Source organism: Chrysochloris asiatica, unplaced genomic scaffold (assembly GCF_000296735.1).
Source record: "Chrysochloris asiatica unplaced genomic scaffold, ChrAsi1.0 scaffold00037, whole genome shotgun sequence".
Lineage (NCBI taxonomy): Eukaryota > Metazoa > Chordata > Mammalia > Afrosoricida > Chrysochloridae > Chrysochloris > Chrysochloris asiatica.
In genome coordinates this window covers 4690423-4713790 of record NW_006408555.1, presented here as the reverse complement: position 1 = coordinate 4713790, position 23368 = coordinate 4690423, and the positions used below count along the sequence as shown (strand labels likewise).

At 50.4% G+C, this 23368-nt stretch overlaps 1 protein-coding gene across 1 annotated transcript in view; it reads left to right on the top strand.

The window, feature by feature from the left end:
* ATP2C2 (ATPase, Ca++ transporting, type 2C, member 2) overlaps nucleotides 1-23368 on the top strand; it is an 82550-nt gene extending 59182 nt beyond the window's left edge. Inside the window, exons 9-28 of the mRNA XM_006860288.1 lie at nucleotides 1082-1231; nucleotides 1318-1386; nucleotides 3594-3669; nucleotides 7914-7980; nucleotides 10035-10159; nucleotides 10618-10715; nucleotides 11707-11808; nucleotides 13637-13726; nucleotides 15948-16049; nucleotides 16715-16871; nucleotides 17702-17872; nucleotides 18550-18647; nucleotides 18867-18917; nucleotides 19776-19942; nucleotides 20812-20880; nucleotides 20954-21070; nucleotides 21450-21597; nucleotides 22631-22729; nucleotides 22816-22957; nucleotides 23256-23368. Of these exons, the coding sequence (XP_006860350.1) occupies nucleotides 1082-1231; nucleotides 1318-1386; nucleotides 3594-3669; nucleotides 7914-7980; nucleotides 10035-10159; nucleotides 10618-10715; nucleotides 11707-11808; nucleotides 13637-13726; nucleotides 15948-16049; nucleotides 16715-16871; nucleotides 17702-17872; nucleotides 18550-18647; nucleotides 18867-18917; nucleotides 19776-19942; nucleotides 20812-20880; nucleotides 20954-21070; nucleotides 21450-21597; nucleotides 22631-22729; nucleotides 22816-22957; nucleotides 23256-23368 (2211 nt within the window). The remainder of the gene's footprint in view (nucleotides 1-1081; nucleotides 1232-1317; nucleotides 1387-3593; nucleotides 3670-7913; nucleotides 7981-10034; nucleotides 10160-10617; nucleotides 10716-11706; nucleotides 11809-13636; nucleotides 13727-15947; nucleotides 16050-16714; nucleotides 16872-17701; nucleotides 17873-18549; nucleotides 18648-18866; nucleotides 18918-19775; nucleotides 19943-20811; nucleotides 20881-20953; nucleotides 21071-21449; nucleotides 21598-22630; nucleotides 22730-22815; nucleotides 22958-23255) is intronic.

Here is a 23368-nt window from a genome sequence, read left to right as displayed (position 1 = left end):
CTCTGAATTTCCTTGGTGTCTTGAGGCTCAAAAGTACAAATGCAAAGTCTAAGTTAGTTGGGAGTTGCGGTCAATCACTATATTTAAGAAGTTATGGTGACTTCAACTGAACCAGGATGTATTTCTCTCTGAAACACTGAGAGTCTAGAAGCAGATAGCTCAGAACCAATCTGGCTGCTCTACCATGGAAAGGAGGTCTGGGCTTCTGGTCAGAAAGTCTGCCCTCTAGTGACACCCCCTGGATCTGTGGTCAAGAGAGAATATTACAAGATGGTTACAAGTGTAGGACAGGAACCAGAGCCTTGGTTCAAATCCCTGCTCTGCCCCTAATTAGCTGTATAACCTTAGCAAGTCTCCTAACCTCTGTGAGCCTCGGTTTCTTTCTTTGTAACATGGGGGTGTGATGATGGTATCTTCCATGTAGGGTGTGAGGGTTAAGAGAGAAGTCTTGTACAGTCCTTAGCCCAGGACCTGCTGCACAGGAGGTATTTTTAAATGTCAGCATCTCCTTTCTCCTTGCCTTGGGGTGGATGGCTATAGGTACAGATACATATGCGTGTGTGTTCGGATATTAACATAGCATAATCAAACCAACTGCCATGGAGTTAACTGTACTTAGTGTTCCCATGTGTGTCAGAATAGAACTGTGCTCCGTAGGCTTTTCCTGATTACCAGGAATTTCTTCCAAGGCACCTCTGAATGGACTCGATTGTCAAATTTGCTTAACAGGTGAGCGCGTTAACCACTTACACCACCCAGGGACTCCAGCGTAACATTAGGCTGTTAATACCAACTTGACTTAACTGATGTGGATTATCTGGGCACCTCTCAGGTAGGCAGAGCACGGTATGTCAGGAGAAGAGCAAAGGTGCTTTATGTTTTTCAAAAAGAGCCTCACATTCAGAGTGGTTCAGAAAAGCATTTCCAGTTGTTAGAAGCATCTAGCCGTGATTCTGTGTGCACCTTGTCGGACATCTACTGACAAACAGCTTGAAGGTGCTGAATGCCATTCTGAGCTTTTAAAGCCACCAACTTGCAGGATGTGAGGGAAGATCCCATTCTCTTTCCTTTGCCCCGCCAGGTGACAGACCTCTTGGTGGACGAGTCTAGTTTTACCGGAGAGGCTGAGCCGTGCAGTAAGACAGACAGCCCCCTGCCTGGCGGGGGCGACCTCACCACACTGAGCAACATCGTCTTCATGGGCACGCTGGTACAGTGTGGGAAAGGCCAGGTGAGCCTGGGGCCCACTGGGCTGTGGCCTCCCTGCCCTGCACACCTCCAGTCTTCCGAGCTCACACGTCTCTCATCTGAACACAGGGCGTCGTGATTGGAACAGGGGAGCAGTCTCAATTTGGAGAAGTCTTTAAGATGATGCAGGCTGAAGAGGTAAGGCACCATGGGAATGTTGGTTTCCTATAACATGAGCGTTGAGATTTTTCTAGACTGGCAGTTCTGTCCACCTCTTAGGAATGAGGGTGGCGTGGTTAATGTGAGTAGAGTTAGCCTTTTTAATGAACTTTTATATTTTTAGAACATTTTTAGGTTTACAGAAAAATTGTGCAGAAAAGTTCTAGGCTCCCATGGTGGTAGGCATGTGTCATGGTGTCGGGTCCAAGTTGTATTGACCCTGTATAGGGTTTCCCAGGTTGTAGATCTTCACAGAAGCAGAAACCCTCATTTTTAACCCCATGTGGAGCTACTAGTAGATTCTAACTGTTGACCTTCAGGTCAGCAGCCCAGCCTGTAATCAGTCCACTACATTACCAGGTTTCCTTGCTGGGTTCCCATCTCCCATTCCTGTGGTAATCTGTTACAATTGAACCAATCTCGATACAGAATTATCCTAACATTTGTAGTTTACATGAAGGAACGTTGGCACAGTGGTCAAATGAAGCGTTGATGGTTTTAAGCCTTCCAGATTCTCCATGGGAGAAAGATGTGGCTGTCTATTTTTGTCAAGGTGACAGCTTTGGAAACCCTATGGGGCAGTTCTACTCTGTCCTGTTGGATTGCTGTGAGACAAAGCCGACTAAAAGGAACAACAACAACAACAACACAACGTAGTTCACACTAGGGGTCATTCTGTGTTGTCCAGTTTGGTTTTTCACATATTTCATTGTGGTTTGGATGAAAGTTTACGGAGCGAGCTACTGTCCCATTCAACAATGTATACGCATTTTGTTGGGAGTGTTCATTGCAATTCCCTCGGTGTAACAGCATTCTCCCGCTTCCTCCCTGGGTTCCCCATTTCCATTCATCCTTCTTTCTTGCCCCTTCCTGCCTTCTGAACTGTGGTTTTGGACCGGTGCTGCTCGTTTGGTCCCCTGCGGCTGACTCTTCTAAGGAACATTTTCCTCCTCGTTGTTACTATTCACTGTTGAGTGTCTGGCTGGAAGGGGATCCCCAGGGACGAGTTCAGTTTCAGATCCAAAAGATGTCTCAGGGGTTTCTTCGGTCTGTATCAGGCCAGTCTGAAATCTTTTTTATGATTTTGAATTTTGTTCTACATTTTGCTCCCACTCTGTCCTCGGCCATCTTTTTTTTTTTCAATGTTTTATTGTGAATTTTGTGATAGTTTACATGGGAGAACATTAGCTTTACATTCATCTTATCGTGTATGTTACATTGCCATGGTTACAATCCCCTCCATGCATCATTAAACAACCTGCCCCCCGGTCATCAGCACACAGCCTCTCTCCCTCTCTGGGTCTAGAGTCCTCAGCCACTCCATCTCTCCATGTCATTGTGTCTGCCTCCATCTCTGGCGTCACTACTTCTCTGGGTAGGGTCCCGCACTCCTCTCTTCTCCCTTGATGGTCCCAGGGACCTCTGCTCCTGGACTGCAAAGTCAATCACTCCCCTCCTTTTGCTACAAAATGTCTACCTTTATATTTCCAACCCTTACAGTCAGTCCTGATAGCAGTTATTCAGTAGTATGCCACATGAGTGCTATCCCCATCTCCTTTTATCAGCCCCATCACAGCTGTCTTTTGTGATCCCCAAGTGGTTGATAGATATAGTCGGGCACCATCTAGACCTTCTGGTCTCAGGGCAGGGAAGGCTGAGCTTCATGTGGTCAGCAGTCCTTTGCACTGATTCCTTGAATCTTTCCTTTTCTTCACTGTTTATGCCCTCAGTGGGAAAATGTATCTTAGATGACTGCTCGAAAGCTCTTAGATTCCAGTCACTACTCACCCCTCTTGTGGAACATTATTTTTATGGATTTTGACAGTGTGTAATGTCAGGTGTCCTCCATACAGTGTCCTAAAGGATAGTACCACTGCCCTAGATATGCATTGTACTTCACCTTTTCATCCGTTCCCCCCTCCTCCGTAAATGTTAATGCATGTACATTTAAGGTTTTTATTTGTAGTTTATAAAGTATGTGTTGGGCGTTTGCCCTAGTATAACCTACAGACAGTAAGGTGGCAGGTCTGCAGTGTCAAGACCAGTGAGTTTTCACACTTGTATACCTCTCTATCACCGAGGTGAAGACAGAGCCACATGGGGGAGCATTTTGAAGAAAGTCTCACAGAAGCTGGAGGTGCTTGCTGGTGTCTCGTCTCACTGACCAACTGTTCTTGTCCCTTCAGACACCTAAGACGCCCTTGCAGAAGAGCATGGACAAGCTGGGGAAGCATCTGACACTCTTCTCGTTTGGCATCATCGGTCAGTGAGGCTGCGTCTGTGCTGGGTTTCGGGGATGCAGTGGGCCATCCTGGGGCAGCCACGGCTGTTTCCCAGCTTTTCTGCCACTTACCTGAGTGAGGACTGGAGTTGGACATGTAGACTCCTGTCCTTCTCAGACCAGGCATACTAACAGCCCCCACATTTACACGGCTTGGTGTTTTCAGTGGTAGAATTCTCTCCTGCTCTGAGGAAGACCCAGGGGTGATCTCCAGCCAATGCTCCATCCATCTATCAGTGTTGCTAGGATGCTGAATAGATTTCAACAGACCTTGCAGACTAAGAGTAGGAAGAAAGGCCTGGTGATCTACTTCTGAAAACTAACCAGTGAAAGTCTTGTGCCAATGGGATCATCATGAATTGGGGTTGACTTGATGGTTACTGACAGCTACCATGACCCTGATAAATGTGCCCTTCTTGCTCTCACCATGGGGGCGATCCTGGGTTTTCTGGGGAGCTCACCTCCAACTCTGACTCAGGATCTTAGGCTCCTACCAAAGCGTTGCTCTGCCTTCCTTTAGTCTTTGGCGAGGGACATAGTTTCCTATTCAGTCCACAAATGGGAGAAGAGAGAAAAAGGAGATGTTTGGGGGGCGTTTATAAGGCCTGAACCTCGAAGTGAGTCTTCACTTTTGCCCACTGTCCAGGCTGGAGTCACATGGTCTACCTAAATACTAGGAAGGCTGGGAAATGTAGTTTACCTGCGCACCCAGCCACATTTCTGTGTTACTGAGCAGACTGAGGCAGGGCACAGGGGAAGCTCAGTGGTAGAAATCTCACCTTCCACACAAAAAACCTGGTTCCTTTCCCGGTCCGTGTGCAACATGAGCAGCCTCCACCCAACAGTCCATGGAAGTTTGTCTGCTGCTATGATGCTCATCAGAGTCCTGGTGTGGTGCTGTGGGCTAATGCATCAGACTGCAAAGTCATTTGAACTGCAAGGTTGGTGGTTCAAGTTTACCAGCTGCTCCTTGGAAACCTTATACAGGGTTACTGTGGGAACTTAACAATTCCATCGAGTTGGTGCTCAGCAAGTTTCATCAGGATTTCCAGACTAGGAGGAGTAGGAAGAAAGGCTGCCGGGTGATCTGCTTCTGAAATCCAGCTAGTGTGAACTTGATCAGTCACAGTGGTGCAGTCTTATGCATGAGGTCATGACTTGGAGCCACCTCATCAGCAACTGAGAAGATGTATGCTGGGCCTGGTCTTGAGCTTCCAGCCCTTTGACAACACACCAAACTGCTTCCCACGGGTCTTTACCCTGAACATCAGTCCTGTGAGGCCACCCTATAGTCCCTTCACTGACTCCTTTTCAGTGCTCAAGCTCTGGTTCCATGTGTCCTTCATTCCCGACCTTCAGGATCAGCTGGTATCTGGCCTGGAGTAGATGCTCAATATACACTTGTTAAGTGAATGAGTTAGTGAACGAACAAACCAGCAAGTCTTTGCCCTTGACACATGCAGGGATCTGGAGTCAGTGGAGTGTCTAGCTGAAACGGGAGCCAGAAAAAGTTCTTGGGAGAAACATGAAGCCTCCTAGCAGCTCTTGGATATGTACAGGACTTGGATCCACTTCTAAATGGTCCAGCAAGTGCTGTTGTAAGTAATTTGCATAGCGGCCAAATCTGTGCCCGTGATATTTTGGCCCAGTCCTGATGTGACACTGTAGGATAAGCACTGGACCAGAAAGTTAGTTTGAACCGAAAGTTCAGTGATTCCAAACTACTAGCCACTCCTCCGAAGCCCTATATAGGGTCGCTATGAGTCAGAACTGACTCAATGGCAGTTAACTACAATGTGGACAGCGACACATACTCAAAACTGCATGGTTGGCCGCCATCTTTGAGTGGGCCAGAGCTCTTGGGTATCGAACCCCAACCAAACCCTTCGCCATCGATTCTGTTCCAAATCCTAGCAACCTGGTAGGGCAGAGGAGAACTGCCCTGTGGGCTGTTCGAGACTGCGGTATTTACAGGAGCAGACAGACTTGTCTTTCTCCCATGGAATGACTGGCAGGTTTGAACTGCCCAGTGCTTAACCCACAGCACCACACAAGCTCCTTGTTTGTTTCCTACTCAGGTCAAAATACCGCAGGCAATGGATTTGGTGGTTATGCAATGTGTACCTAGCCCTCCTTCACAACAGTGATGACAAAACTGGTTTGAACTGGTTCAAAGTCCTGGTTGTGCTCTAGTTCATTAGAGTATACTGTGACCATTTAAGGGGCCCTGGGAGCATAGTGGATTACGAGCTGGGCTGTAAACCGCAAGGGCAGTAGTTCGAATCTACCAGTTGCTCCGTGGAGAAAATGAGGCTTTCTGCTCCCATGAAGATTTACAACCTCAGAAAACCCTATATAGGATTGCTATGAGTAAGAACTGACTCCACGGCACACCACCATCACCTCCATCACCTCCATCACTACCATCACTACCATCACCACCATCACCTCCATCACCTCCATCACCTCCATCTCTGTGACATTTCAGACCTTGTGCTAGGTCTTCTTAGGCCCCAGAGAGGAGCAGAACACAGGCCATGTCCTTTGAAGGATTCCCCCGCCGCCCAGAACAGTAGGGGACAGACACACCTGAACAGGTATGAAATGCAAAAGATGTGGTGGGCAAGGCTCCAGGGAGGGCACGATATGAAATGCCTACCCCTTCTCTAGAGAGTTGAGGGTTCTGGAGACAGATGGTGCTGTAGTCTGCAGTTCTGTTCTTCCCATCTCAGCACCTCCAAGGACACATCCCAGCTAAATGCGCTCCTAGACAGATTGCCAGGGAAGATAGTATTAGCCCCCTCCCCCCGTTCCACAAGACAAGATGTGTGGTTTAAGTTCTGCGTGTGAGGTCTGATTCCTCGAGGTAAGGTTGCACGGTACACCCGAGGCAAGGCACATGACAACACATTTCTGATGCTTTTCTTGTTAACCTTGGGAAAACCACTTTAAAAAAGCAGATGTTTTGAAACCAGGTGTCCTGTGCAAACGGTTAACATGCTCCCTGCTAACGGAAAGGTTTAAAGTTCAAATCCATCCAGAGGTACCTCCAAAGAAAGGCCTGGCAATAACTTCCAACAAATCAGTCTTTGGAAACCGAACGGAGCACAGTTCTACTCGGACACATGATGGGCCATCGTACGTCGAAGTCGACTTCCTTAGTTGTTAAATTTGTAGGGTTTCTGGAGTCAAACCACGGGCTGAGAGGCTCACAAGAACAAATGTGTTGTCTCAGAGTCTGGAGGCCGAGTCCAAGGTCAGGGCTTCTGCACGGCCATGTTTTCTCCATACACTCCTGTGTCTCTCGCTTGCTGGTGGCCCCCGGTGTTCCTACGCTTTTGGATGCTTGGATGTGTTCTCTCACATTCCGTCTTCCATCTGTCTGTCTGTCTCTTCTTCACTGTGACTGGATTATGACCCACCCTACCATGGGCTGTACGAATGGTTAACGTACTTTACTGCTAACTACAAATTTGGAGGTTTGAGTCTACCCAGAGCACCTAGGAAAAAAGGCCTGATGATCCCCTCCCAAAACATGAGTCATTAAAACCCGTTTAGAGCACAGTTCTGCTCTGACACACACAGGTTGCCATGATTGGTAAACCCTGAGACCGAAGCTTTATGCCCATTTCACAGATGACATGCCTGGCATTCCCAGAACTTGTCCCCATTCCCAGAACATCTCATGGATTATCATGTGTCCAAGCTCTGCTCTGGCCCCTTCCTCTGCCTCCAGGGTCCCTCTGGGATGGGAAGGAGTGGGCTTCCTTATTCTAAGGGTCAGTGCCTGACCTAAAACATCCTGAAAATGACCAGTGAAGGAGAAAGCAGGGACCAGAACATATTAATATGAAAACTGCAGGGTAAACTAATTAAAGCAATAGCAGCCCACCTACCTATCATGGGACCGCTGCTGTCTGTCACCTCCACAACCCCAGGGTCCGGTGGGTGGATTGGGATGTAGTCAGCACATGAGGAGACTTGGGGATTATACGTAGATACTCGCCAACAGCCCGAATCGACTGAGTGCATGTTTCTTCCTGGAAACTTGACTTGCTCCTTCCCTGCAAACCTAAAGCCATGTTTTTGGTAGGTATAAAAGTATCTTCCTTATTTAAAAAGCAAGAGGATGTACTTCAGGTTATTAAGCATCTCCCTGTGTTGAAAAGAGCGTGGAGGGCATTCAGACGTCGGGGAAGTCACGCTTGTTTTCGTTTTCCTCCAGGTCTGATCATGTTCACTGGCTGGCTGCAAGGGAAGCCGATACTCAGCATGTTCACCATCGGGGTCAGGTAAGCCTGCTGTAGAAGAGGCTCCCAGCCCTGCTCTGTCCACAAGGTCAGCAGTTAAGGACAAAAAGGCCCACTGCCTTCAACTCCTTCCCCAGCGTAGCACTGGGCATTTCTGATTTCACTCTATTTTGCTGGTTCTAAGGCGTGTGTACCTCCCTGGTGTCTTTGTTCTCATTGTTACAGCCTGTCTACCGTTTGGTGGAAACTTGAGCCAGGAGGCTAAGTTCCGTTTTCAGCCTGAAGTGTGTGTGTCTGAGGCACGCGGTCTCGGGGTGCCACCAGTCCCTGTGAGTCCAGTGTTTGTGATTTCTTGCCATGTTCACCCCACTTTGCCATGTTCAGCGAGCAGCTGAGAGCCCTGTTCTTGGCACTGGTTGTTACTTTGGGTGAGGTATTGCAGTGTTTGGTGGAAGCTGGAAGCCCCGGTGACCCACTGAATTAGAAGGTAGAAATGATGGCTCCTTTGTGTGTTGTCTGTTGTCACACTTTATCCCTAGCCCCTGGCCACGAGTAACACTCAAGGTGCCCCCAGGGCATCTCGTTAGATTGCACTTTACAGATAGCAAGTGTTTTGGAAATTGGAGATTTGTGGCAGCTCTGCGTCGAGCCAGTCTGTCTGTCATCTTTCCAATAGCACGCATTCACTGTATGTCTCTGTGTCACATCTCGGTGATTCTCAAAGTATTATCAACTTCCCATCAAGTTAGTACACTCTTCATAGACGATTGTTGTAAAGTGCCGTTGAGTCCCTTCAGACTCATAACTACCCTGTGTTGGGCTTCCGAGGAGCTGCTGTGGGTTTGAACAACCAACCTTATTGTGAGCAGTCCAGTGTTTATCCTGCATTGCCACACCAGGACTCATAGACTATGATGTAGTGTAGACATCACTCTTCCGTGCCCTGGGGAACCAAAAGATGCACGTGACTCACTTGATTGTGATAGTCATTTTGTTGTGGTTGTCTGGAACTGAACCCAGTGTCTCTGAGGGATGCTTGCTCTCCTTGTCCTGGCCTGTTCCGGTCTTTGTTCGTTAGTGAGTTAACGCTTTATTATGAAGCTATCCAGGTACGTGTGAAGAATGCCCTTCCTACACCAGATGGGGATGGAAGTTTCCTTGACAACCACCTGCAAGGCACCGTCTTGCTCATCTTGTCAGCTGGCAGCATGTCACCGAGGGCGCTGTTTTGTCCTCACCCTGGAAACCGGGCATTATCAGTGACCTTGCCTTACAGAGCCTGTCCCTGAATGTTCCCTGGGCACTGGGGCCGTGTTTCTGGTTCTGAGATGCATGTTCTTGTTCATGTTTCACTTCTCTGAAGGCAAACCTCCACTTCCGCAGGCTGTGATGAGATGACATCATGCTCTTGGTGGGTGGCCAGGGTTTTTCCTTCTTCAAAACACTTCTAAAAAAAAAAAAACAAAAAAACCCCAGGAGCTCCTTGGATCGATGAAAGTCACTTCACACATAGAGGTCAGCGATGCAGTGTTACGCAGAATGACGCTCCGCTGATTTGTTTTGGAGACACTGTCTCAGGGGTTGTTCTATACCCTATATGTTAATATGTTAGTCATTCGTACACGGTGAGATGATTTGTTATTAAGGGCCATATAGTTGGATCCGACCCATAGTAATCTGTATAGGGTTTTCGAGAAGCAGCTGGCAGGTTTGAACTGCTGACCTTGCGGTTAGCAGTCCATTGCTTAACTTTAGCGTGAACTTTATTTAAAAGACCAAATCTTCCAAGTCGGCTGCCTCATCTTTCTCCCACAGAGCAATGAATGGGTTCAAACCACTGACATTTTAGTTGGCAGCTGAGCACGTAACCACTGTGACCACAGGGCTCCTCCTTCCCTCCAGTAAAGGAGAATTTAAATGCAGCAGAGGGAGCCTGGCAGATGGACTAGTTCATACTATGGTGTGAATGACTGGCGGAGGAGATGCCTTTCGAGGAACAGGTGTTTGCAGGAGGAGACGGACAGCGGATGCAGACGGTTAGGATTCATGTGGTTTCGGGTGGAATGTGGAATGTGACCCATCTGTCCTCTCCCCAGTCTGGCAGTGGCCGCTATCCCGGAAGGCCTGCCTATTGTGGTCATGGTCACGTTGGTCCTAGGAGTCCTGCGGATGGCCAAGAAGCGGGTCATTGTGAAGAAGCTGCCCATTGTGGAGACGCTAGGTGAGGGACTGGAGACCAGACCCACCTCTGCCCAGTCAATGCCAATTCACAGCAAACCCGAAGGCAGAATACAAGTACAAGTGCCCTTAGGGTTTTCAAGGCTATATACATCTTTTTGGAAACAGATGGTCTCATTTTTCTACTGTGGAGCAGCTAGTGGTCATATGCTGACCTTCGGCTTAGCATATGAGCTCTTAGCCACTGAACCATCAGGGCAATTTGAGAGACTCTAAAAGTAAACCCAGCCCTTTGTATGGTTTCTGAGACTAAGTCCGTATGGGAGTGGCTGGTATGTTTGCCCTGTTGACCTTGTGGTGCGCAGCCGAGCGCTTAACCTCTGTGCCACCAGGGTTCCCTCAAGGGACTCCAGCGAGGCGTGGGCTTGGGGTCATAGTAGGTCAGGCTGAGAGTGGGGGTGACTTGTCTCTTCACAAACTGTTGGGGTTTGCGGGTCGTAGGTTGCTGCAATATCATCTGTTCTGACAAGACGGGGACTCTGACAGCCAACGAGATGACAGTGACCCAGCTGGTGACGTCCGATGGGCTCCACGCTGAGGTGAATCCCGTGAGAACCGATGAGGTTTAAAGGAAGGTTTGCCCTGCCAGATCCCTTGTTTCCCAGGGCTTCGAACTGGTTCAGTCCTATTCGGTCATGGCTAAGGCAGCGACACTGGAACAGACCCCAAGTTTTGCAGTTTGGGTGAGCCGGAATGATAGCCAGAATGCAGAACAGGGGAACCGGAATCTCCCTCTTAGGGCAGCTGCACGTTGCTAAGCAGCCACATCTCTTGCCCTCATCATGGGAAACAGCAGTGCCCAGATCAAAGGTGGCGGCTGACTGTGTTGGTTTGAATGCGTGTCCCTCTCCACAATCTTGGAATAATTGAGGCTCCTGAAAGTTCTCACGACTCTCCCGAGTCTCTTATTCCAGGGCCTCAACTCATAACTTCTCCCTGTTCCTGTTATTATCCCATTTCACCCAAATTTTAAACATTTGGGTCTTCCTGTTTGATTCAGGTTTAGACATTACTAAACTGAAGTGACCCAAACCAGGTAGAAACCCTGAATGCCTAGGCAGGACACCTGGAAACTTGTAAAAACCAAGGAAAAAGTACATTTGAATGGTTGCATTAACTCGTTACTGCATGGAATGGCAAGGAATGTTACTGACTTAAAAATAGCCTCTTTTTTAATAAAAATTGTTCTTGTGAACATCCTAAAGGTAGGACTAACAGGAAGTCTGCTGACCCTGTTTAGGAGCGCAAGTCTTCTATATTGTTACCTGATCTTCTTAACCACCATTTTCACAGCTGAAAATGCTCCATTGAGCAGCCCATGCAATTGGCTCAAACATGGCAGTATTGTTAGTAGATGAGATATTCTAATTAGTAAATAATCCTACAGGGAAACATCTTCAGACAGAAAGCTTAGTCCATGTGGAGCTCAGGATTGAGACTCAGGAGATAGATTTGGGGTCAGTGGGAGGCGCATGCTGCTGACAATGTTGTTGCCTCTGGTGACAACCTTCCCTCTGTCTTTCCCTGCAGGTCAGTGGGGTCGGGTACAATGGCAATGGGAGTGTGTGTCTGTTACCATCCAAGGAAGTACTGAAGGAATTTTCCAATGTCTCAGTGGGAAAATTAGTGGAGGTAAGAGTCAAAAGTGCCAGAGTTGGTAATATGCATTTAAGATAGGACTGATGGTGATTTCTCTGAAAAGAGGAATAGCTGTTGGACCAACTGGGGAGGTGATTGGGTCACCCCAGCAGTTAGGGTGTGGAGTTATAGGACTGGAAAAAGACCCCAAGAGGTAACAGAAGAACATTTTCCATTGTCACCACCTGCTGGAGAGGTAAGAGACGCCCCCATGGAGTCGCTGCTCAGTGGATGTTGCAGAGTAAACCGTTGGATAATCAGCCCGTTAGGATGGTCGGAGCTCTGTGGTAGATTTCTCACCTCCAGTCTGGGAGACCCAGGTTCAGTTCCCGGCCAGTGCACCTCATGCCTAGCCCCCACTTGTGTGTCCTTAGAGGCATACATGCTGCTGTGATGCTGGGTAGAGCATCCACACTAAGTAGGAAGGAAGACCTGGTGATCTTCTCCCCAAAAATCAGCCAAGGAGAACCCTATGGATCACTGCATCTGATCATGCTAGCCTTTCATGCCATTGTGTGGATGGGGTTGCCCTGCATCAGAGCCAATGCTACTGCAGATGACAGCGTTGTTGCAGCTATGACTTAGAGTTTTACTTGGTCCCATCGTGCACTCTGCCCATTGCTCCTTCCCACACAGTGAGGCCTCCTGACGTTCAGTTGGCCCCACTTCATCATCTCAGTAACCTTGCAGTTGCACCTGTTAGCTCATGGTTTGCAGATCCTGAGGGATGTTAGTGAGTGTTCAGAGCACCGGGCCAGACCAGAAGGAAAGCCGAGCAAACCAATGGTCTTGTTTGTTAGTTTGCTTTTCTTTGTGTTTTTTGACCTAATTTTCTTACTGAGATAGTACCCACACACTGCAGAGCTCACCCTTATACAGCGTACAATTCAGTGGTCTTTAGGAGCTTCCACGCCCCTAGTCTAATTCCAGAACATGTTCGTCTCCCCGAAGGCAACCTGTCCCTGTCAGCAGTCAGTCACCCCCTTACACACATGCATAGCCGCCTTCCGTGACAACTTTGGGACAACTGACACTACTTGAGTCAACTCAGACTCACGGTGACCCCCTGGACAACACAACCAAGTGTCGTCTGGTCCTCCAGCATTGCGACTCCACCACCTCACCAACACCACCACCCTCCTCCAACAGTTGATTCCTCCGAAACAAGACGCCGGAAGGTTCTGTTGCCGACCCATAACGTTTTCATTGGTTAATTTTCAAAAGTCGATTGGCTTGTCTTTGTGTGAAACCTCTCCTGGAACCGGTCCACTCTGGGTGTCCCAGCTGTGTTATAGATACCAGTGAGCAACACACAGGCCACCACAGTGTATAACACACTGACAAATGGGTAGTTGATTTGTTAGCAGCAGGTCACTGAAGTCTAGCACACACTCAAGGGAACCTGGACTCTACCTTTTAACAGGGAAGGTGTCAAACAGACTGAGGCCTATGTTTCAAGAACCACACCTGTTAAAAAACCAGCAAACATTCGCTGTAGTGCCCCCTAGTCCCCAATCTTGTTGTTGAGGGATCTTTCTAGAATGTACAACTCATCCCGTTCTCCCCTTACTTCTAGCTTTACCAAGGGCTTTCCATCCCAGGACATAATCCAAGCTCCTAAATCTAGTCTCCAAGTTCTGTGTGATATAACCCCTAACCCTTCTTAGCCTTCATCTCCTCCTTTCATGCCTTCAGTTCTAGTCCCACAAATGTTAGATCAAGTCTGCAGCATCTGACTTGTACACATGCCCAAGGGGACCCAGGTTCCCTGAGTGTTGGTTCTGAGAACTCACCGGATCCATGGGGCCTTTCTCTCCTGCAGGCTGGCTGTGTGGCCAACAATGCCATTGTCAGGAAGAACACAGTGTTGGGACAGCCCACAGAGGGGGCTCTGATAGCCCTGGCCATGAAGGTAGGACTCCTGCGGTCCGCTTTGGGCATTCTCTCGCTCTGAGATGGGTAGCAAAATAAAAGCTCCAGCTGACCAAATGATGGGAGGTGGATCACAACGCACCAGCGGTCAAGGGTGATGAGGGGTGAAGTCGGGGCTCTGAGATACTGGGCAGTGCGTGTTGTCCATCTTCGGTGATGTCAAATTTTTATTGTGTTGAAAATATTCTCAACAAACCATGGAGCGCATCAACAATTTCTGCATGTGATATGGATTGCATTCAAGTTGTGCAACCCGTCTTGGCCTTTTCCAAATCATTCCCCCAAATCAGTCACAGAAACACACCTTCTAATAAAAAAATACCCCCCCCCCCATGCCACCCCCGGTAACCACTGTGTAACCACTGTCTTGGGTTTCTGTATATTATTTCATCAGCGTAAGATGCTGCAGTATTTGTCCTTTGGTGGCTGACTGCTGTCACTCAGCATGGTGTTTGCACCTTTAGGCTGCTGTGAACATTGGGGTGCAGGTTTGTGTTCCTGCCTCCACGTCTCGTTGGATCATATGGCAGTTCTCTAGTCAGCTATTTGAGGACCCACCAAACTATTTTCTACAACAGCTGCGCCATTTTGCATTCCTGCCTCTAATGCGTGAAGGGTCAGCTTTTCCACATCCTCACCAACTCCTCTTGCTTTCTGGTCACGGCCATGCTGATTGGGTGGAAGGGGTATTGCGTCGGAGTTCTGAGCTGCATCTTTCTCATGTCTGGTGATGGAGTGGGTTATGTGTTGTGCTGTTAAGTCAGGGTTGGCAATTCGAATCCACCAGCCGCTCCGTGAGAAAAACATGAAGCTGCCTTGGAAACCCTATAAAGAGTCGCACACAACAGACTCGGTGGCATCCAACACCATCTAATAGCTTTGAGCATCTTTTCATGTGTTCAATACCCTCTTGGGTGTAATGCCTGTTCTAATCCTTTGCCTGTGTTTTGATTGGGCTGTTTGTCATTTTGTTGGGGAGCTGTAGAAGTTTTGTAGAGATTTTTGGATAATTAGAGCCCTGTGTGCTCCTGGGCTTGCCTCCCGAGTCACATTGGCTGTGTCCAGGTGTGCCCATGTCCTCTCTGCATGGGAGAGCAGATGCTGGTCCCTTCATCTCCATGTCCTGCCTATATCTCCACAGGGGGACATTTCAAAGCCCCTGCTGGGTGGGACAATGAGTGGGGATTGAGTGTCCCCTTACGAAGTCCAAGTAAAGGAAATGGCGACATTATCCCACGTCTTCTTCCCCTTCCTTGGAATGTCAGGACTAATGAATGGGACTTAGACCAGTTGTCATTGAGTTGATTCTATGCGGCGTGAGGTTGTCATTAGCTGAATTGTTGGAAGCTGATTTCCAGACCTTTCCTCTGATGTGTGCCTCGGAGTGAGCTTGCACCTCCAACCTTTCAGTTAACGCTCGAGTACATTAAATGTACACCACACAAGGATTCCAAGCTAAGCGCCCTCTAAAGTGCCCACTGCATCAACAGAAAGCAGTGGCCTAGTCAGGAGGAGGGGGAGCATGCATGGCGACTCCACAAGATAAGCGCTGGAGCTGTGAACCACAGTGTTGGTGGCTCAAGCCCACCAGCTGCTCTGTGAGAGAAAGATGAGGCTTTCTGTTCCCACAAAGATTTACAACCTCAGAAACCTTACACGGCGTCACTGAGTCAGAACTGACGTGATGGCACTTTTATAACAGAAACGGAAGTCTTGTGATTGTCTTATTACAACTCTAAACACACCCCGTAACTAGTCTGGGGTCCTGGCCTGGGATTTTAAGATGTGCCGTGTAGATGCAATAGCAGCTGAAGGGCTGAGCGCTAGCTGTGTGCATGTTACTCATGCTCCAGTGACACTAAGGGGTTAACCCAAACCAAACCCACAGCTGTCCAGTCTATCCTGGCTCCTGGTGACCCCACAGGCCGGGGAAGAACTACCCCACTGGGTTTCCAAGGCCGTCATAGTGACTGAAGCAGATTGCCACGTCGTCCTCCCTGGAGACTGGTTATCTGCCTCCAAAATCATCAGCCATTGATGGTTATCTGCCACCAAAAGCTGGTGTGGGAGCCCGCAGGTTTCGCATCCTGTGTTAGGAGTGGGATCAGTGTTAGGATTTCCCGTCTGTCCGTAATGGTCTGACTGAAGAAACTGTTAAGTGGACAGACTTTGCGCCAAAGCCTGTCATTCTGTCATTATAGATGGGCTTAAGTGATGTCAAAGATTCCTACGTAAGGAAAAAAGAGATCCCATTCAGCTCAGAACAGAAGTGGATGGCAGTGCGGTGCAGCCGGAAGAACGAGGTGAGTCTGCCCGCCCCTCTGACCCTTCACATTCCTCACAAAACGGAACGCAGAAGTCAGATGCCAAGGCGACAGTTTGCAAGTCCTTGAACTATTCCTCATGTTGTTCCTGGGTGCCCTTGAGTTGATAGGCTCACAGCGACCCCATGTGACCATGTAGAACAGCCCCAGAGGGCTTGCTTTGTGGGAGCAGATCACCAGGTCTTTATTCTGTGGAGCCGCTGATCAACTTAAACCACCAACCTCGTTCCCAGGATTCCTTGGGGTCCAAATACATGCTAATTGTGTGGCCCTGTAGGATAAGCACTGAACTGGTAACTGTAAGGTCAGCAGTTCAAACCCACCCCCTGCTTTTCAGAAACTCTGAGTTGGCCACGATATCTAACACAGTGGTTCTGAAAGTCGGGTCTCTGGGCCAGCCACACATCCCCATCACCTGGGCATTTGGTGGTAATGCAGCCCTCAGATTCCTCCCCAGACCCAAGTACATGGGGAACTCGGGGAGCAAGGGTCCAGCAATTTGGGTGCAGGCACAAGCGTCAGGCCCACTGGCCACCAATGTAAGAACTCACTTCCTCGTGACCATCCCTTGTGCAGGACAAAGTGAACGGTCCCCTTGCTCAGCCTCCCGTGACAGTATTTTTCCATCTTTGGTCTTTTTCCAGGAGCAGGAAGACATTTACTTCCTGAAGGGGGCCTTGGAGGAAGTGATCCGGTATTGTACGATGTACAACCATGGGGGTATCTCGCTGCCCCTGACGCCCCAGCAGCAGTCACTGTGCGAGCAGGAGGAGAAGAGGATGGCCACACTGGGCCTGCGGGGTCAGTGACTGGGACTGGAGCCGGGGCTCCAGGTGGGCGCGTCACGTTGACATTTCCAGTGTACCAATAAGACAGCAGCTCCGTCTCCCATCGGCTTACTCATACTCTGTGGTGGCAGCACAAGGTCGTCCCGCTAACTGTGCTGATTTGCTTGCTGGGTTTTTCCCTGTTGGAGAGGAGAAATGCTGACAGGCTTGCAGGGAGGCAGAGATCTGGTCTCTCAGTAAATGCTGAGCCATGCAGCATGTCTTCCTAGTGAGGGTTTGTGTCCCTGCCCTGCAGAAGCATTTTACACGTCTCAGGGTCCCAAGACGGTTGGTGCAGCAACAGTTATGCTTTCAGCTATTACCCCAAGGTCGGCAGTTCAAACACACGCAGTCGCTCTGCATGAGAGACAGCGGACTGTCAGTTTCCATGGGACCTTAGGAAACCCTGCAGGGCCATCTACTCTGTTTGTAGGGCTTCTAGGAGCTGGAATTGACTTGGTAGCAAAGAGCTAAAACTGAAGGTCGACACTGGCCCACAGGTAAAGGCTGTGCCTCAGTTTCCTCATCTGTTAAAGTATGAGGAGGCCGTAGACGCTGGCGACATCTGCAGCTGCTGCTGCTCATCGTAAACAAGTCGAAAGCATACGTCTCTCCTAGCTGGTCAACTTTCACAATGGGGCTTTAAAAAGTCTATGAAAATGGAATTGAAATAGGACAGAGGTATTTTTTTCCATGTACTCTTGGAAGTTGTCTCCTAACATTAAAACCAAATCACTTAAGGCTGGAAAGGCTGATTAAGGCTCGCCCCCACCCTGTGACCTCTCTGTCCCCGTGTCTCCTCAGTACTGGCCCTGTCGTCTGGGCCCGAGCTGGGGCAGCTGACGTTCCTGGGCCTCGTGGGAATCATCGACCCTCCGAGGGCCGGTGTGCAGGAAGCCGTGCAGGTTCTCTGCGAATCAGGCGTGTCAGTGAAGATGATCACAGGAGACGCTCTGGAGACAGCGTTGGCCATAGGTAACCGGGAAGGGAGAGGGCGCACCTGAGCAAGAAAAGCTTCCTCCGCCCTTTCAAAAGGAGTCCAGGTGTGGCGCTCTAGGGTCAGCACTGGGCTGCTAACCACAAGATAGGGGGTTTAAATCCACCAGACTCTCATCGGAACCCGATGGAGGGTTGCTGTGAGTCAGAACCAACTCGAGGGCACTTAACTCCAGTTTCTTTGGTATACCTGGCCAGAAGGGTCCAGGCCTAGACTTCTCCTTCAAGGAGTTCACGTCTCCATAGTGTTGGTATGTTTCTCCAGATGGGGAAAGGTTGTCTACCATGTGCCAGGAGTTCTGTTTCATTTTGACAGGGAGCATCGTGCCCAGTGTGCCATTCCGATCTCACTTGCCCTCTGGTCATTTCACTGAGCCACTCTGACCCTTAGTCTCATCAGCAGAGAGCTAGCACCCCACTTCCTCTGGGACTCAAGGCAGCTTGGTGTTGTGAAAAGCTCCAACACTGGGTCAGACTCCCGTCCCTCTCTTCAGTGGCGTGACCTCGGCGAGACCCTTGTTACCAGAGTGGAGACTATGTAGGAGACGGGGTGGCACGTAGCAGGGACACCTCCAGCTCTTGCCCTCCGGCTTGAGGCTTACTCTTGACCAGAGGAGGCAAAGGTACAGCACACATTCAGGATAGTTCTCCCTAAGGAAGAAGCATCGGCCTGTGCAATGGGCAGATCAGCGCTATGTCTGGGGAGGAGCTGGAATACACAGAAGAGGACCAGCTGGCTGAGTGCGTCAGAAAGGTAGATGGGGGCCTGTGTGAGACGGCGTCCCTGAGTGTTCCTTGGTGTAACAGATGCTGGTGATCAGGGTCTTGTGAGGGGAGCCTTACGTGACGGGGAACCTGCGTTTCGGGGATCCACGTGGGTGGGGGTCCATGTGAGGGTGGGGCCTGTGTGACAGGTTTGTGGAGTAGTGCGTGCCAGCCTTGTGGTCACACACGCTCTGCTGTGTGTGTCCAGGTGTCTGTCTTCTTCAGGACCAGCCCAAAGCACAAACTCCGCATCATCAAGGTAGGGGTGCAGGCTGACTCTGCTGCCGCAGCATGGGCCCCAAACTTGTCTCCCCCAGACCACTGTTCAGGGCACGGGGCCGCCTCAAAACGGGGCTTAAATCCCAAGTGGTGGTTACAACTCAAGCCAGCTTTCCCACAGTCAGGGGGCTCCACTTAGTCATGTGGCCATGTCCTGCTGCAAGGAATGCTGGGACATATGTGCTCTCCCTGGGTGGACTTGTGGCAAGGAAACTGGGGTGCTATCATGAGAAGGCAAGAGACCTGGAGAGTCGTTTACCTCCAGGCACTGAGAATCGGAGTTGGAATGGGCTGAAGGAAAGTGAAAGATGAAAACAGACCTGGGTACCTCTTGCAATTTAACTCTGAGCCTCAGTTTCTTCACCTGTAAAACGGGGACAATGTGAATTGTGTGAGTCACCTCCCATGTTTGGGATTTGAAGCCAAGCCATTGTGGTCCTCAGCAAGCATCTAGTAGAGAGATAGCTTTCTAATGGTACATCTAAAAGACACAACATTTCACCGGAAGAACCCTGTACACATGCTGGTTCTCCCACCCTGGGTGGTTGAGTTTGTTTTTTCTGTTACTTTGGGGGGGTTTTGAGTTTTAGCAATACATCTATTATTCAACTTATGCTCAGGAGTGTCACTGAAGGTTGCGTATTACTTGTGACAGGTAACATTTCCAGAGCCGTTGGATGTGGTGGACACATTTAGTGTCTTAACTCAGGTCCTACGGCAGCCCTAGGAAGTAGGGCCCATTTTCAGATGGAGAAACTGAGGCTGGCTGGCTGTAGGCTGCGGGGGTAGGAGGAAGGAAGGTCCCAGATGTGGGTCTGATCATGCCCCTCTGTCCAAGGCCTTGCAGGAGTCGGGGGCGATCGTGGCCATGACGGGAGATGGGGTGAATGACGCAGTCGCCCTGAAGTCGGCAGACATCGGTATTGCCATGGGGCAGACGGGAACAGACGTCAGCAAGGAAGCCGCCAACATGATCTTGGTGGACGATGATTTCACGGCCATCATGTAAGTGGTGCAGCCCAGGACAGAGGGGGCTTCAGGCCAGCTCCCACAGCACAAGGGTCCCAAATACCACCTTAAACAGGATCAGGGGGCCAACCTCACCAGCCACTAGGGGAGAAAGGCGAGGCTCCCATACGGATTCCCCTTTGTCTTACAGGGTTACTGTGAGTTGGAACTGACTCAACGGTGGTCCATTTGTGGCTGGTGAATCTTAGGGTTAATGACCCAGCAGCAGGGTTAGGGGTGTTCTGGCAGAGACTGGCTCACCCGCCCTAGAGATCTGCCTTCCCAGTGCCAACATTACTCAAAAAAGAACCTGGAACCATTGTTGTATGGCCAACAGAAGGGGGAAATGATAGACATGGGGGTGCTGTAATGGCAAGTGGGAGTCTAGTGTAGAGGTGGGGGGGGTCACTAACAGGCATGAATTCTAGGGGCTGGCGTAGAAAAACTCACCACCTGCAGCCTGAACATGAGGTTTGTCCACTTGGTGAAAGGATTCTCATGTAGCATTAAACACAGCCTTCTAGTTCTTTTAAATTAAAAATGTCTCCAACAAGGGAGCAGTTAGACCATTTTCTACTCTTGTCAGCAACTCAAGATCCCGTTTCTAAAGGGCTTTTATGTATAGCCTTCTAAAACCACAAGTGTAAGTTTCTCAACCTCCCTCCTTGTCCCGGCCATCCTCCCTCCTTGTTCTGAACTGTGTCTGTGAGCGGTGACAGGTAGCCGTGCTTTACTGCAAGGAAAGGCTTAAAGTTTTTCAGTGATTTAAAGGTGGGGGGAGGCGAGCACAGTGCCAGGCACAATACTATGTCTGAGTTGGAGCCCCCAGAGCTGCCTCTGAATAAACGCTCCCTCCTGTTTTCCAGAAACGCCGTGGAGGAGGGCAAGGGGATTTTTTATAACATCAAGAACTTTGTGCGCTTCCAGCTGAGCACGTAAGTGCAGGCGGGTTGTGTGGGGCCAGTGTGACCGGTGTAGGGCGGGCTGTGCTCACTGTTGCATCTGTAGGAGCATCTCTGCCCTGAGCCTCATCACGTTGTCTACTGTACTCAACCTGCCCAACCCCCTCAACGCCATGCAGATCCTGTGGATCAACATCATCATGGATGGGCCGCCCGCCCAGAGGTGGGTCCCCTGAAACACACGAGGTGCTCTGGCAATGACTGGCAGAGGGAGACCTCTGTGGTTGGAGCAAGGCATCTTGCCCTGTGGGAGTGCATAGTAGGTGTGGTTTTAGACGGAGCTGGTACTGTTTTCGCTGTTGAAGGGATGAGATCCCTGTGTCCTCTGAAAGCCCAGTGTGGGCATGGGCTCCCTAAGTAGCTTGGACCAGGGAGGAGTTGACCACAGCTGTCTCCACAGAGTGGGTGTCTGCTCCCTCTCTGGCCAAGGGGCTCCCGGTCCCAGTGTGGTCAGTACATGGGGGGGCTAGGGAGTGAGGGGTATCACACGGTTGGTTGCCTGTTTTTTCCCCTGGTATTCCTCCTGCCTGCACTCCACACAGCTTGGGGATGGAGCCTGTGGACAGGGACACCCTGAGACAGCCACCGAGGAGTATCAAGGACACGATCCTCGGCCGAGCCCTCGTCCTGAAGATCCTGCTGTCTGCCACCATCATCATCAGCGGGACCCTGTTCGTCTTCTGGAAGGAGGTGAGCAAGCCTTCCCCAGGCACTGACAGAACACTGATTTACAGTCTGCAGATAAATCCCAGCGTCAGCCGGCAAGTACACTACGGAGCACCTAGGGTCTAAACCCTACAGACCAGACCCAAATCAGAGGACAAGTGCCCCACGGGGTTTCCAAGGCCACACAGTGGACTGCTGCCCACCTGGTAAACAGTTCAGAAGGACGATAAGGGTGTCTGCTCCCTTAAAGATCTCCAGCCTCAGAAACCCTCTACATGGGGTACCTATAAGTCGGAGCCAGACCACACCATCTTGCTCCTGCACTATGGCTATTGGAGTCTAGTGTTTGGAGAGACCCTCAGACCCCTGGCGGCCCTGCCCATTGAGAGTGGGTCTCACGTCTGGCATGTGAGCTTCTCGGGATGCCCCAGCTTCTCTCATCGAGCCCAGTCTCATCCTCAAGAGACCTCATGGGGAGAGGATTCTGCTACGAAGTCAGCCCCTGACCACAGAATGGACATCAGTTCAGACTTCGGACGTGGGTCCCCAGGCCTGTCCTACTGGGTCTCACCTTGTGGTGTACCCCTAGACCCATGGGCCTAGATGACAGCCTAGAAAATCCTGTGGGGCAGGTCTTGTCTCACCAGGGGTCACTTTGAGTCAGAATCCACTCGAGGGCACCCAATCCCAGCTCCTGGGGAGATAGTGACCCCGTTATTTGGAGGAAGCAGCATCACCTCTGTCCCACCCAGGCAAAGTGGCCAGAGTCATGGGCCTGGGAGGAGGGGGGAGACCTTCATTCATTCCTGTCCAAGTGTCCCCTAGAAGATTCCACATAGAACACACTTCATCTGAGGAAGGGGCACTGGGCTAAAGGTTAGGCTGCTAACTGCACTGTCGGTGGTCCAAACCCCCCGTCTCCTCTGCAGGATGAAAAGAAAGCAGTCTGAGCCCATAAAGATCCATAGCCATGGAAACCCCCATCCCCACCCCCCGGGGAACAGGTCTGCTGTGTCTCAGGGTCACTGTGAATGGGTTTGTCTCCCTCTGCTCTCAGATCCCGGAAGACAAGGCCAGCACTCCACGCACCACAACCATGACCTTCACCTGCTTCGTGCTGTTTGACCTCTTCAACGCCCTGACCTGCCGCTCCCAGGTGAGCACCCCTGCCTAGTGCAGGACGGTCAGCAGGGCAGGGGTGGAGCTGTGTGCAAGCCGCCGTCCATCCCCTCCTCCCTGCAGACCAAGCTCATCTGCGAGATCGGCTTCCTCAGGAACCGCATGTTCCTCTTCTCCGTGCTTGGCTCCCTCCTGGGGCAATTGGCTGTGATCTATATCCCCCTGCTGCAGAAGGTCTTCCAGACGGAGAATCTGGGCGTGCTGGGTGAGTGGGCCCTGGAGAACTAGGGAGGGGGTAGGCAGAGCTGGCAGTGAGCAAGACGTAAGCAAGGCCTTGCTCCTCAGCTCTACTTTCACTGTGATCCCTAAAAGGATGCCTCACCCCTAAGGAGACTCTGTACGTAATCATGACTAGCAGTGACACCAGGAATTACAGTGGACCTGGGCCTAGAGCCAAGGTGCCCTAGGAGGGACAGAAAACTGTGATCCCAGACAGCTCAGGGTCTTTGTCCCCCACACTGGATTCCCAATGTGGCGCCTTGACTCTTGTCTCCCTCCGGCAGATCTGGTGTTTCTAACTGGCCTGGCTTCCTCCGTCTTCCTCCTGTCTGAGCTCCTGAAACTCTGTGAACGGTACAGTTGTCGAGCTCGCAGGGCCGAGAACACCCAGGTGTAG